At 36.5% G+C, this 16,365-nt stretch overlaps 1 protein-coding gene across 1 annotated transcript in view; it reads left to right on the plus strand.

Annotated features, from left to right (window-relative positions):
• Positions 1-16,365, plus strand: part of stau2 (staufen double-stranded RNA binding protein 2) — a 167,243-nt gene that overhangs the window by 55,029 nt on the left and 95,849 nt on the right. The window contains exons 7-9 of the mRNA XM_016244403.1: positions 3,012-3,119; positions 10,120-10,332; positions 14,723-14,860. Coding sequence (XP_016099889.1) covers positions 3,012-3,119; positions 10,120-10,332; positions 14,723-14,860 — 459 coding nt within the window. The remainder of the gene's footprint in view (positions 1-3,011; positions 3,120-10,119; positions 10,333-14,722; positions 14,861-16,365) is intronic.

Raw genomic sequence — 16,365 nt, forward strand, 5'->3', positions numbered from 1 at the left:
GTTTTTCCTATTTTAATTTTTCTTTTGAAAATATGGTAAAAACTGGTAAAATGTACCAATAATCACATTTAAAAAAAATATACACTTTTTGATATACCGTAAAAAAAAAAAAACAGGGTAACCCATCTGAATTAGGACATTTAGGCTATCCATCTAATAGTAGCCTACCAAAATCTTATTAACAGTAGAAGTTCAATCTTACTGTAGTCTTCAAATCTGGGTATTGTCTTACGTTTTAAAATCACAAAGAGAGTTTTGGTCCCATCAGGCTAACCTATATAGGCTTAATAAAAAACTAATAAAATTACAACATTACTACAACTGTAACTAAAACTAAAATAGATAACTAATACAAATCAAACTACATTAGTTTATCAGTAACCCTAAAAAAAAAAAAATAACACGTGATCTTTACAACACGCATTACGTTACGTATTTCATGGCACATTCGTTGTATGCGTATTTGGCGCCACCTATTGTTGTGGGTGTATTATTGACATGTCAAAGTCTAGACCCTGAATATAAGACGGATAAGTCGAAAGTCGATGGTCTTTACACTTTAAATCAATGGCTTCTTTTTTTAGATTCTAAAAAACCCGAGGCTCAGCCTGATAGATTCAGATGTTGTTGATACATAAAACGCATGTGTATTCAAAATAAACAAATCTCTGTGTTAAATCAAGGATATCAAAATAATTAAAGTTTTTTTTAGGGGGCGTTTTTTTTTCTCTCTCTTTTTTTCTATTTTGCAAGATTAGCAAAGACAACTCTTTGCAATTACATAGTTTTAATGACTGACATTTATAAGGACCAGATAGCTGTGGGAGGTTCTCTATTTTTTTTATATTTCTACATCTGTGGTCCAGATTTATTATACGTTATTTATTATACATTATAAGCTGATAACAACATCAACAACAATAAAATAATAATATAAAAGTGCTATTAGTTGTTATTAATATATTTATTTTGCTTTTCATGTTAGCCTAACACTGTACAGGTCTTTAATAACTATACAGGTAATATAGCTTATTTTTTAATATTCATTTATTTATATTATTTTGTTAGCCTGAAACTTCCCACAACTGAAACTAAAATTGTACTATATTTTTACTATTATATCCATGATTCCAATTATTTTTTTATTATTACCTAATAATATGAAAATTAACTAAATATAATATGAATTTGAAAATTTTTTATTAGTTTTTAAAAAAAAATTTTATGCATGCATGCATATATTTTTATTTTGCTGTTAGCCTGACACTATGTATAAATCATGGGACAAAGGCTATTTTCCGGGTTCCCACGGTCCCAGAAAATGTTGGAATCATGGCAAAAAATAAAAAAATAAAAAATAATAGTCATGGAAATTTCTGTAGCCAATATAAATTCTACTTCCAGTCAGAAAAGTACTACTTGAGCTAGAAGATACTCTTTTGTGAGTGCGATCTTGATTTTTTTATTTATTTAAATCCCTTTCTAGTCATCTCAAACAACTGGAAAAGTCATGGGGAATCATTAGTTAGAAAGTGTGGGATTGCTGTGCTTGAGGTTCGTCAGGGTGCATTTGCAGTCTGAGGAAATCAGATATCAGTCTGTTCGAAATTCTGGTTAATGTGAACTCTTTAGTTGTGTGAATCTTTTACTTCTTTTGTGCCTTTTAAACTCCAAAACAGAGTTTGTAAACTGATATTTTAGCCAAATCTCTGTGCTTTTTGATCATTACACCACATGTGACAACGTCAAATTTAGCTTGTGACCTGTCAGATCAGTTTAAGAAGGGCACACAAACAAACCTTCGCAGACTGTCACACAAAGTATCACACTCTCCAGACCACCTGACGGCTCTCCATCCCAGACATCATTAACAGGCGTTTGAAGGAAACACACAATGACATCATGCCGTGTGATCGCTATAAGCACTGAGAACACAGTATTGAATGTCTGCAAAAAAACACAACTTGATCGAGTGCTCTTAGATCACACACTCCTGTTCATGTGTTACATGAGAACACACTCTTCATTCTGAAAAGAAATGTAATGGAGGTGACCCAAGATAATATGTTGCAGGGATCATATTAAAAGTCACCGTTTGGAACTTGTGTGAGAGTTCTATTGCAGCTATAGTATAGTCTATACAGTAGTTGATAAGATATTAATCGGAACTAAGGGAACTGCTCTTGGATCAGTTTGAAAGCTTTTTCTTCTCACAAAATCAAGCCATTTTCTCCAGAATCTTAACTCAACAAAACCAGAAGCATCTCTTTTTTTTCAGAGTTACATGAGAAACCGCAGTCGTGCGTTGAAGCAGACTCACCATCAGGGTTGAGATCACACAGCCTGTTCTTAACATCTTCCTGGCAGGTTTTCATTCTGTTAGTGGGTTAAATGTAGGTTTGGGGCTGATTTGAGGTCAGCAACAGAAATCTTTGTAGCGTAATAAAGGGATTGTTGAAAAGAGGTAATCAAATTAAGGCGCCATTATGCATTGAGATTTGTGAGTTCTTGCAAAAAATTAATAATAATAATTGCGAAAAGCCATTTTTATTCACTAATGCAAAATGTCCCTGCTCAGCCAGCACATCTTTTGTCAAAGCAACTACAGATTTCTTGTTAAACATATTTCATAAAAATATTAAAAAAAATTTACATACAAAAAGTTATTTTTATGTTTAAGTTTGTTTTTAATTTACATATTTGATCAATAAAAATGTATCAATAAAAAAAGCTCCAAACAACAAGAAAGCCATTAAACAGAGACCATATTATATGCATAATTTATTCATGCTGCCATGCATATTGGGAGCCCGCGAACATTGCAAAATTATTGAATAAGTAATCAATTGTTTTGGACACCTCTGTTAGGGGGAATAGTGTTGGTCTAGCACATCTTTTTTTGTAAAATCAAAGTAATATACACAGAATCCATTTCTCAAAAAGGCCAATATACTGGATAAAATGTAACAGTTATTTTTGTAAGAGGTCTGTTTTGTGTTGAACTCTTTCAGTGTTCAGAGGAGAAGAAAGAAACGGAGGAGAACAGCGATGCCAGCAAATCCGAGATCAGCCTGGTCTACGAGATCGCCCTTAAGAGGAACCTGCCTGTTAACTTTGAGGTAAACTTAGCTACTTTAATTGAGAAAATAAAGGTATGTAACACTAATAAGGCTAGTTCAACAATAATTTTCATTGCACAGTTATTTCCAGTTCTAGTGACCCTATCTAGCTTATTAAACATTTTCTTTGTACTCCAAAACAGTTGTATGCTTTTGAAATTTTAACCCTTTTTCTCAGCTAGACAATAAAACCCTAAAGTGTCATATCGAGCTGCCTACATAGGTAGCTGGCTTTTAAGAAAGCATCCTTATTGCATATGCAGGACCTTCAAATGTATAGCGTTCCCGATTTGAAGCACACAGGAGTTTAGGCTTTTAAAGCTATACTCCAAGCATAACAATACACTGCACACATAAATAATAGTTGAATAGAAAGTTGTATCTATTCAGTTTGATAACAAATAAAATATTTCCGTCTTCGATTAATTTTTTCCCTCTGAACTTGTCTCAGTGCATTCTGGGATTGCCTTTTAGTGTATTATGTGTGTGTTGCTGCCTTAGACATCCAAAAAAAAAAGATGAAACTTTTGGTGCAGGTTTTGTGTTGCGAGCATGCCTATGATGCCTTAAATACTGTCTAGATAGATGTTTCAATGGGTTTTGGAACAGAGCAAGTGTTTTTCTTTAACTGTAATGTTTTTCCCCCTAATCTTCAAGTGTTCATTCTAATTTAATCAACATCCAACAGAATATATTTAGACATCCGTTCATTCGATAAATTGAAAATTACTAGCTTCAAATAAAGAGGATAAAGTGGGCAAGTGATTATATTAAACGCTTGTTCTTGGTGAAGCTATGTCATCATCCGTTAAATCTGGTAAATGTAATTGCTTTAAAACTTAAAAGTGTTTATTGTGGGAAGGAGGGTGATTTGGACACCATTCAAAATCAGCACTTCATTAAAGAGCTGTATCAGAGATGCTTCAAATCAACACAAACCTCAACGCTCTATATAAACACCAGAGGAAGTCTGAGGGTCTCTGTAGCCTGACTACTACTGCATCCATGTTTATCTTACGTGATTTTCCACGGCTGTCTCCAACTTCACAATCTGCAGTCATCTACTTGGCTTTGGTCAACCAGAATCTTCCTGACGTGCGTTCTCCATTTGCATGCAATCTGTTACATCTGGGGACCCCGATCTAACTGCATTTGGACACACTGTAGCTCTTTTTTTTCTTTCTTTAAAGTTTTGAGTGTAAGTCATCTGTGAGAGCCTGGACTTGGTTCAACCTTGTTAGATCTTTTCAGGAATTTTCTCCCCAGCTATTTGTTGGAATGGAAATGTTTTTTTGTTCCCGATTCAATTAGCACACAAACATGGATATTACAGTTACTCTGTGAGAAAGAAACCATTAAACCATTTCTTGGTCAAAGATGTGGGACACATCTAAATGTAATATTTTAAATAACAAAAAAAAGACGTTAAGTACGTCAAAAAGATGTACTCAAATTTATGACTTGTGACCTGTATGACTTACTTTCTGTGGAGCACAATAGAAGAGATATATATATATAGTATCTTGTTCTTTTCTCAATAAAGTGAATGTCAGTTTGGACCAGTGTTGTTTTGGACCCCACTGGCTTTCATTATATGGATGGAAATGGGAGCTGCAAGATTTTGGGGGAAAAAACTGTGATGTACTGTGAACTGAGCTGCTCTGAGGCACTGAAAACACTGAATCATGAGCTGCTTGTGTGTAAATGAACACAGTGCCATGCTTTGCTCTGAAACATGCAGTGCATGTGTTCAATTACATTGCTGCCTTTGCAGTTTGGTAATCGCATTAAGATATATCATGATCTCGGTTTTATTTTGATTAATTGTGCTGCCCTTAAAGGAACAGTTGAAACTTTCTTGAAAATATCTTCTTTTGTGTTCCAAAAGAAACAAAGTCAGGTTTGGAATGACATTAGGGTGAGTAAATGATGACAGAAGCTTTATTTTTGGGTGAACTATCCCTTTAGGTCAACCAGAACAGTGTCTCACCTGTTCTCATATGAAATCAAGGACCACTCTCACCTTCTTGTCAGTGTCAGACGATATCAAACAGATGCCAACTTCAAAGAACAAATACATTAATCACAGTTTCTTGTCGTGGGTGACGCCTTACAGAGGTTCAAGAATGGGAACTCGCGCCAAGAACCACCCATCTTGTACATAAGTACCTTCCCCCAGGGAATACACATCAACAATCCATACAAAAGAGCTTTTCTTCATTATATCAGTTCTTGCCATTGTCCCACCCTGGCCTGGTATCTTGCCTTTTCACCAGGCTGAGGACACGGCGGTCTCACTAATACTATATCTCACCTCGCATCCATGGGATGAAGAATGATCAACCTCATGTTACAGCGATTCCTTCCTACAACTTGATCTCTGTTGCCAGCCATGCGAGACAGAGAGCAGACAGAGGAACTGGCCACCGTCAGACACAAGAATCAAACACTTGCTGAAACCCCATCACTGCCTGAGGATGTCATATCATCTGTTGCAGACAACACAACCTCGTCTGCCGCCATGGAGTGAGTTGGGCCCCGGTGCCAAGACCTCCTCACAGTCCTCGTTTAACCGATGAAACTCATTCACCGGCTGGAACTGCCACCCACCTACCTCCAGTGTTTTAGCTGCCATGGAAACTGTGTCAGGAGGCCAGCTCGAGAGTTACCAGGCCGTTTTGACTTGTTGTTGGTGTAGTTGGTAAAGTTACCACAGCTTGTCCTCATCGGCAACCTCTATTAGACTAGCACAAAATAAGAATGATATAAAGGTATTAAGGAATGGTTCACCCAAAAATGTACATTTTGTCATCTTTTACTTACCCTCATGTCATTCCAAATCTGTTTGACTTACTTTCTTCTGCAGGAAGACGATATTTTGAAGAATATTTCAACTATTTTTGTCTATATAATGAAAGTCAATGGGGTCCAAAATGTTGGACCCCATTGACTTTCACTGTATGGATAAAAAGCACTGAGATATTTTTCAAAATATCTTCTTTTGTGTTTCACAGAAGAAAGTAAGTCATACAGATTTGGAATGATATGAGGGAATGATGACACAATTTTCATTTTTGTGTGAATTTCTCCTGGAGATTGTGGCCAAGTCAGTAACTGTGTAATTTGCAACAGACAATAAGAAGTGTTTCCAATTCTTCCATTGTTCAACAAAAATAGATTGCATTACATCATCTTTATGCCTTATTTTGGGACTCAGGAAGCGGTAATCTACATTAAAAAGTTCCCTTTTATTTGAGTCTCTAAGAAATTTCTCATCAAGGAGAATCGCAGAGAAGTTGACATCTCATTGGAGTCTTGGTCTCTTTTTCTCTGGGAATTTCTCGTCTGACTTCAGAACTGAATTGAGTTAGTTGTATAATCATCAGTGACTCTAAGTACAGTTTTGATGTAACCAAGCTAAATCTCCACTCTCGGCCCATGGAATAGACCGTGTGGGAGTTCCCTCAATGATGGACTCGCAGCTTTAAGTCCTTTTCCTTCCTCCCCACACCTCATCCTCGCAAGAGAGCTGAAAACGACATGCTGATATTTCCAAGAGGGAAGTGTAGCAGAATTGTGTCACTTCATTATAGTGAGGCTCACCCAGAGGAATTCTCTCAATTCTTATGTAACATCTAAGTGTGATGATCAAATGCATTCCACATCAAGGCCTAGTAAATATTGGGTTATGCCGCTCTGTTAAGTGTGCGGGAAATGCACAGAGCTCTCTAGTGTTTCTCAGTTCCTGGCCATCTTCAGATGAAAGCCCAGATTGTTGAGGATCTGGAGCTTACCGATGAAGATTAATGATGTTTGTCTACGTGTCCAATCATTCAAATCAACTGTCATGAGATTTAAAGATAGAGTTCTCTCAGAAAAGACATTTCTATCGTCATTCACTCACCCTCATGTTGTTTGAAACCCTGATGATTTTCTTTCCTCTTTGGAACACTAAAGGCGAATGGGAACTGGGACGGTCAAGATTCAAAAGCACCAAAAAAGTACCGTGTAAACAGCCCATATTTATAGTTTTCGAAAGCGATTTTCAAACTACATTTCTGTGTCACTATTTTGTGCTGACTGTTCATCTTCTATTCTGCTACTTTTTTTCTGTCTGTTCAGCTATCATGTGGCTTCAGAAGATTTGGAATATAGTTCATGAGTCATATGGACCACTTTGGTGGTACTTCTGTTTTATTTTTCACCATTTTTTTTCACCCATTTTCGAGCTCTTCATCCATTGTGTAGAAAAGTGGATGAATATTTGAATATTTATACACGGTATTTGAATCGGACGTGATAATCTTCATTAGTTTTGTATGGGGATGTGGCTCCTCTCAGCTGAGCCTGCTTCACTGGACTGTCACATGTTTGAATGAATGCCAGAATTGTCATGTGTGTGAAGAGAGGATGTGAGGAGGGAGTCTCTGGAGACGGATAACTTTCAGTTCTGACTGAGCACACAGAGGCCCACCCTCAGCTGTGTGTATGTGCGTCTGTGTGAAACTCAATCCCCCCAGTGTTGCTCTTGAAGAGCTCACCTGTTCTGTTGGCCATCTTGATGATGTCACAGGAAGTAAATACGATTACATGTGCATTACATTAAATTTCGGTTTCTCACGACAGTGAGAAATGGATAGTAGTAGCAGAATAGAGGATGACCAGTCCGTGCAAAATACAGACACACAACGATGCAGTTTAAATGAATATAATCACCTCTGATTGGTCAGCCAAAAAAAAAACTAAAATATTTTTTTTATGTATATACGACTATAGTATTTATTAATATTTTAACTAATACTTTCAGTTAATTCTAATTCATGTTTTAGTAATTTTGTTATATTCTTTTATCATTTTTATTTGTGTTTTTTTCATATTTCTATTTTGGTTTAATTTATTTTTATTTCAGTTTCAGTAATTTTAGTCCTTCATTTAAGGTTTAGTAGTTGTGTTATATGCTTTCATCATTTGTATTAGTCTTTGTTTTTTAATATTTCTATTTAGCTTTAATTAATTTTTATTAACTATGACATTAATATGTGCTTTATAAGTACTAATAAACAACCAATATGCTAATAATATGCATGTTAATAACAGTGTTTCCCAGCGTTTGCCCGCCACAATATCAACACTGACTGCCACAAATAGATTTTCCAAAATGCTTTGACTTTGTTGAATAAACATGAGCTCTGCACGTTTCAAAAGCCAAAACGTAGCACGGGTGTTTTTATATGAATGCATCTTTGAAGGGAACGGATTGTCTTCAGAAAAGTTTTGATGTAATTTTAATTTGATCTTTCCTGTAATGCCTGATAAAGAAGCGTTTATGAGCACTGCGCTGCTTTGATTACAGCCGTTACCAGGGAAACCGCTAGTTCTGCCGCTCCAAAAGCACCTCCTGCTGGCAGAGAATTAATTTGCATTTTCAATAAGCTCGTCTGCTGTTTTATATTCACATTATATACATATATTTCCCCCAGGAAAAATGCCACCACACATAGAGTGTACGTCTGTGGGAAATACTGTAATAAGCAGCTAGTTAATAGTGAGAATTGGTCCCTAAACTAAAGTGTTACCAATTTTTTTTGTTTTGCATAAAGAAAAACACCTATTCTTATGAACTAACTTAAAGGAACACTCAACTATTTTTGAAAAAAGGCTAATTTTCCAACTCAGAGTTAAACAGTTGAGTTTTACCGTTTTCGAATCCATTCAGCCGATCTCCAGGTCTGGCGGTAGCACTTTTAGCCGTAGCTTAGCATAGATCATTGTATCTGATTAGATTGTTAGCATCTCGCTCAAAAATGACCAAAGAGTTTGTATATTTTTCCTATTTAAAACTCGACTCTTCTGTAGTTTTTTTTTGTCTTGCATAAAGAAAAACACCTATTCTTATGAACTAACTTAAAGGAACACTCAACTATTTTTGAAAAAAGGCTAATTTTCCAACTCAGAGTTAAACAGTTGAGTTTTACCGTTTTCGAATCCATTCAGCCGATCTCCAGGTCTGGCGGTAGCACTTTTAGCCGTAGCTTAGCATAGATCATTGTATCTGATTAGATTGTTAGCATCTCGCTCAAAAATGACCAAAGAGTTTGTATATTTTTCCTATTTAAAACTCGACTCTTCTGTAGTTACATCGTGTACTAAGACCGACGGAAAATTAAAAGTTGCGATTTTCTAGCAACTGGTGCAGCGGGCGCAATGATATTATGCAGCACCTGAAAATAGTCCCCAGCTAGGTAACTTCCAACGTGACCGGCACTAAGTTTGTGTAGTTGGTTATGTTGATGGAAGTTAGCCTATTTTCAGGCGCTGCATAATATCATTGCGCCCGCTGCACCAGTTGCTAGAAAATCGCAACTTTTAATTTTCCGTCGGTCTTAGTACACGATGTAACTACAGAAGAGTCAAGTTTTACATAGGAAAAATATAGAAACTCTTTGGTAATTTTTGAGTGGGATGCTAACGGTCTAATCAGATTCAGTGATCTATGCTAAGCTAAGCTAAAAGTGCTACCGCCAGACCCGGAGATCGGCTGAATGGATTCGAAAACGGTAAAACTCAACTGTTTAACTCTAGGGGAGTTGGAAAATGAGCCTATTTTCCTTTAAAATGCTGCACTACTATGCTTGAACTGTGCTATGATTTATGCATCTGCATATTCATGTATATTCATATTCATATATTCATACTCAGTGTGTGTGTGTGTGTGTGTTTAATAACCAACTGCAGTCTCGCAAGTTCCAGTGATCTCTCTCCCCATATGAGTTATTGATCCGGTTGTTAAAATGGACAGTTTGAGTGTAGTGAGTCTAATTAGCAGTATTCCCATTTCCATCGTCGAGAAAGAAGGTGGTAAAGGGCAGGAGGAAGAAAGCATGCAGCAGACATGGCCTAAGTGGCAGAAAGAAAGGGAGCGTGACTGGAATGACTGCTGTTCCCACTTCTGCATGCATGTGTGTTCTCTTATGTAACGTGTTAATTTCATGCCCCTCAGGTGCTGAAAGAGAGCGGACCCCCGCACATGAAGAGCTTCCTCACACGTGTGACGGTGGGAGAGTTCTCAGCCGAGGGTGAGGGGAATAGCAAGAAACTCTCCAAAAAGAGAGCGGCCCTCTCCATCCTACAGGAACTGAAGAAACTGCCAGTCCTTCCTGTTGTGGAGAAACCCAAAGTGCATTACAAGAAGCGGCCCAAGACCGTATTAAAGGTGGGTTGACTTAGGAGCAGATCCAATAGTAGTGCTGCTTCCTTAAGATTCCAGAGTGGTGGCTGTTACTGGAATATTATATCAATGTTTTAGTTCACTAGAATTCTATGCATTATTATGGGATGCATTTTGGGAAGTCTAAATGTAAACTGTGTAATTTCTGTGCTACTAGCAGCATCAAAAGAAGTTGCCAAAATAAAGGCTGTGTTTTTGTCCTTATGTAAATTCCAAAAGCTACTGTACCAACAACCAGTGATTGCATATGGCTCAATTTCTCTTGTCAATATAATTTAAGTTAAAAAATAAAGTAATATTGTGATTATTACAATTTAATATTCTTACAATTTAAAACACCAGTTTTGAATATCTTTTAAATGTAATTTATTCCTGAAATCACAAAGCTGAATTTTCAGCAGCCATTACTCCAGTCTTGTGTCACATGATCCTTCAGAAATCATTCTAATATGCTGATTTGGTGCTTTAGAAACATTTCTTATTATCAATGTTGAAAACAGTTGTGCTGCCTTTGCTTAATTGAGAGCTATACATTTTAATATTTATTAGATTTAAAAAAATAAGAACTTTTAATTTAAGTGAACTTTAAACAATCTTCACATAAACCCATTATAATAAATGTCATATTTAGCTACCTGTGCCCTTCAGCAAGTAGGAATATACAGAAATTGAATACAATTATCAAACACTAAATTCTAAATTAAATATAGATGAATCCTTAAAGCTACAAAAGTTATTGATTTCCTCTTTTTTTCTTTTGTTCTTTGATTAACAGCAGCTGGGTTATTAGGTTATTTTGGCTGCTTTAAGAGCTGTCGCAGCTGAACCTGACATGGATCTGACACGCATCGTATTTTCTCAAAACTCTTTACTTTTTCTAGCATGCTTCAGGTCTTAGAGTCTCTACTAATGAGCTGACGAGTTGAATCGGGTGTGTTAGATGAATGTGCTGGGGTGCTCCAGGACAATTTTGAAAACCACTGCATTTCAGAGACATGTTCTTAAATGTGACTCGTATATAACAGATACTTACATACATGCACAAGGTTTTAAGGCAGCTTTAATCGCCTTTTTGGTAACTTCATGATTGTAAAAATAGTTTTTGCGGACATATGGCCTGACGATGTGTCATCTAACCTCAGTTCACTGTCATAAATGTCATATTTAGCTACCTGTGCCCTTCAGCAAGTAGGAATATACAGAAATTGAATACAATTATCAAACACTAAATTCTAAATTAAATATAGATGAATCCTTAAAGCTACAAAAGTTATTGATTTCCTCTTTTTTTCTTTTGTTCTTTGATTAACAGCAGCTGGGTTATTAGGTTATTTTGGCTGCTTTAAGAGCTGTCGCAGCTGAACCTGACATGGATCTGACACGCATCGTATTTTCTCAAAACTCTTTACTTTTTCTAGCATGCTTCAGGTCTTAGAGTCTCTACTAATGAGCTGACGAGTTGAATCGGGTGTGTTAGATGAATGTGCTGGGGTGCTCCAGGACAATTTTGAAAACCACTGCATTTCAGAGACATGTTCTTAAATGTGACTCGTATATAACAGATACTTACATACATGCACAAGGTTTTAAGGCAGCTTTAATCGCCTTTTTGGTAACTTCATGATTGTAAAAATAGTTTTTGCGGACATATGGCCTGACGATGTGTCATCTAACCTCAGTTCACTGTCATTCTACTGAAGTTCCCTCGTCACCTGTACCTTTTGCGCGCTCGTTTGACTAACGCCTGGCACTGAGGTGAAGAGTGCGTGTCTGAAAGTCTCCTGTTTGATATGGTCATAAAGACGTTCTGCGTCTAAATAAATGCAATTCTTTTCAAGAAAAATGAGACAGAAGCAGTAGTTGTGAGTGGGGAGGAGTATATATATATGTATGTGTATATATATATATATATATATATATATATATATATATATATATATATATATATATATATACACACACACACACCAAAATTAGAGAACAATCTATAAATACATGATTTTCTCTAAAATATTGTTAATCTTCATCGCTCAAAATTTGAAGGAATATTAGCTGTGGGTATACCACTTATCCACTTACATGTTTGACAAAATAACCAAGGCATTTAAAAAAAAAAAAAAAAACTTTATTTTTTGGAAAACACAGTGATCAGAATTAGAGAACAGTAACAACTGTAGCACGAAAGAAGATTACAACTAAAATATTGGAGGGTTACAGCTGTCAGAAATTAGTAGGAAGTGTACAGGCCCTTACTTTGAGAACAAAATCAAGGCATTTAAAAAAAAAAAAAAAACTTTATTTTTTGGAAAACACAGTGATCAGAATTAGAGAACAGTAACAACTGTAGCACGAAAGAAGATTACAACTAAAATATTGGAGGGTTACAGCTGTCAGAAATTAGTAGGAAGTGTACAGGCCCTTACTTTGAGAACAAAATGTTTCCCACCTGACCCAAATAAATTAAACTTGCTCTCATCACTAAAGTGAACTTTGGACCAGTTCTCCTTTGTCCACACAACATGCTCCTCAGCAAAGATGAGCCTAGCCTTTTGATTCTTTCTGCTGATGTGAGGCTTGGTCCATGCCCGGCGCCAGAGGGGGGGCTTGGCCCCCCCACGGACATCCCTGTGCCCCCCTTCGGACCGAGGGGGACGGTCGGACTTGATTTAAGCGTGTATTATAGTCTTACTCTTACAACTGCCTGCTGTTGCTTTTGATTGCTTTTAGATGGAAAAGCTGCCCATAACTCATGGTCTAGGATGTGTTTTCTTCGTAATAATAGCATAACAAAATAGATTTGGCATACAATCCAGTGTATCTGCCCTTCTGCTTTGGAAAGCGTTAAATGATTTTACAATGCATTTTCGCAGCGGTGAGCAATGTAGCCAATCACAAACATGTTTGTTGATTTCTAAAGCGCAATGGCCAATCAGAGGTGTTTAGGTTGGAATCCACGCACTCACTGCTCCAGTCACCGTTTTTTGTCCAGTGCTGAGTTCTATCATGTGCGTAACTTCTTTCTAACAAAGACATTAAAAAAGTTTTTCAACAAAAACTTTGTTGGATTGTGATGAATGAGTGACAGTTTTTAATAAATTTAAAGGGAGCACTCTTTGCATGCTGTATACGATAATATATTCAGAATTTAAATAAAACTTTTGTTTTTCATGCTTGACAAGCAGCCACGTATGACACAGACATAGCAGCTACTACACTATATAGAAAAAGATAATAATTTCAGAAGCACAGATGTGATTCTGCTACAGAGCCTGGTCCAAAGGCAGGATTTAGGTAAGAAAACGGTTATTATTTGTATTGGCTGCCACGCCAAATCATGCACACCTGCTTGCTTTTCTATTTAATTTAACAGTGTTTTTGTGAACACATACAGTGGGGAAAAAAGTATTTAGTCAGCCACCAATTGTGCAAGTTCTCCCACTTAAAAAGATGAGAGAGGCCTGTAATTTTCATCATAGGTATACCTCAACTATGAGAGACAAAATGAGAAAAAAAACTTTAATAACAAGTAATTGTAGCCTAACACTTTAAAATAAGGTTCGATTAGTTAATGTTAGTTAATGTATTAAAGTGTATTAACGTGTTAGTTAATTATTGTAAAGTGTTACCTAAATAATGTATTTCGAGCATTCACTTGAAAAAAATATGAACCCTTCTGAAGCCTTCATATGGACAACCTCCTGTCACAGGCTTTCAGTCACCTAAGAGCAGGCTGCCTTTTCACAATCTCAGTGAAAATTGGAGGAATGCTGCCAGTTAATATAAACTGTTTGTCATATAATTAAGGAAATTAGCCCCAGGTGCCAGATTATCACCTATTACTTGGCGGTATCTGTAAGTGTTCTCTAATTTTGATCAGAGTTATTTTTCAAATATTTAAGTTTTTATACTGTACTTCAAAATACAATTAATTTATGAAATAAACTTAAAAAACTGCCCTTCTACTCCTGTTAGGAAAACTTCAAATAGGACCAAGCAGTGACCTTGAAATTTAGAAAAGTGTTGGTTGTTCTCTAATTTAGATCTCCACTGTACCCACACACACACACATATTCTAAATCTTCTGGAGCCATACCAATTTTTTGTTTTGTTTTTGTTTTGTTGTGATAAACAGATTGAAATTAATAAAATATTCATTGAAAATCTTTGTAATTTTGGAGTTTGACAGACCCAATCCAAATTTATTCGCTCACTCAGTCAGTCACTCATTCACACACGCTCATTCACTCTTTTGCCATTCTCCTGACAGGGTTACTGACGTGAACATTAACCAGCCATCCATCTGTCCCTCTGCTGCTTTATCTGTGTCTCTCATCCTTGTTCTCATTTGCTTTTTAGTTCTCAATTTCTCTCTCAGACAGGACCAGAGTATGGACAGGACATGAACCCTATTAGCAGACTGGCTCAGATTCAACAGGCCAAAAAGGAGAAGGAGCCCGAATATATGCTGCTTTCAGAGAGAGGAATGCCTCGCCGGAGAGAATTCATCATGCAGGTAAATTTAATAAGAGAGGGAATCAGGAGGCGTAAAGTAAAAGGAAAATGTTAAGGCCGAGAGGGGGAGTGAAGGACAGATGAGTCCTGCACAAACACTGATAACCTCCCACTGTGCAATCTGTCTTAATCAGAAAGACTGTCACCTCCTCCGGCTCTGATTACCACTGACCTTCAGCTCTGTCAAAGTCAGGCAGAGACTCTTTTGACAAGCGCGCACACACACTTGCTGTCTGCTCTTGGAAATTTAATCTCATTGGAGAAGTTAATGGATAATTAGTCTTAATATAGATAATTTAGGTGACAACAGTAATTTTCTTATGTAGGCCCAAGCACATTTCAAAGCTTTAACACACAACTTGCAAAATCCTCTGCCTAGCACAACATGCATGTGCATTTATGCCCTTGGCCTCTTACATTTATGCGGTTAGATATGAATGTAAAAATAAAAATAAACCCATTTTTTTCTGATTGTTCACTGCATCACACATTTGCTCTTAGCACACAACACATCACATCACTGGCTGGTGTCCACTGGTTTATTACAGGTCATTAAAACAACAATAACTATACTGCTGGCTGCCCAATGAAAAAACTTTACCTCATACAGTAAAAATGAACCCCCTGTAGCCATAAGAGCAGTGCTTAGTCCCTATGAACAAAGACGCAAAAATACCAGCATAATTGGCTCTAAATCACCTTGGATTTCCACATATGTTTTGAAATGCCTCCAACTTGGATCTGCTTTTGGTCTCTAGTTTTGGATCAAAGATCAGAACTCATGCAACTTTAGTTGACTTGCACTTGTTAGTTGAACATTGTGTAGTATAGTAGTTTGAAGCACAGTAAATTTGAGCAGAATAGAGTAAAATCAAGTAGAGTATAGTAGTGTAGTATAAAAGTATAGAGTGCCATAGATTAGAGTTAAATAGAACAGTATAGATTGGAATTGAGTAGAGTTATATGGAGTAATATTAAAAGGGTAGATTTGTATAGAATTGTTTGGAATAGAGTAGATTAGATAGGGTAGCATTGTAGCGAATCAACTCATGGGGAAATATGAATAATTAATCATAACTAGTTATAATTAATTATAAATATTTAGATCCGCTGTAGATATTTACTTGACCTCTCAGGGTCAACTGTCTGTCAATTCTAAGAACATTAATTTCCTGGTTAAGGGAAATTACTTTCTTACTGTACAATTCTACACAGAGCTTGTAGCATAAATCTGCATGATTAAGTGACTCCAGTTATGAGCAAACAATGAACAACGTCAAGTGTGATACAAGTAAGACTTTATTAACTACATAAACACTTAAACTAGTCTAACATACTACATAAACACTTAAACTGGTGTAGCGGATTAGCTCATGGGGAAATATGAATAATTAACCATAACTAATTATGATTAATTATTAATATTTTAGATCCACTGTAGATATTTAGCTGACCACTCAGGGTCAACCGTCTTGTCAATTCTAAGAACGTTAATTTCCTGGTTAA

The sequence above is a fragment of the Sinocyclocheilus grahami genome, unplaced genomic scaffold (genome assembly GCF_001515645.1).
Source record: "Sinocyclocheilus grahami isolate Dianchi unplaced genomic scaffold, SAMN03320097.WGS_v1.1 scaffold716.1, whole genome shotgun sequence".
Lineage (NCBI taxonomy): Eukaryota > Metazoa > Chordata > Actinopteri > Cypriniformes > Cyprinidae > Sinocyclocheilus > Sinocyclocheilus grahami.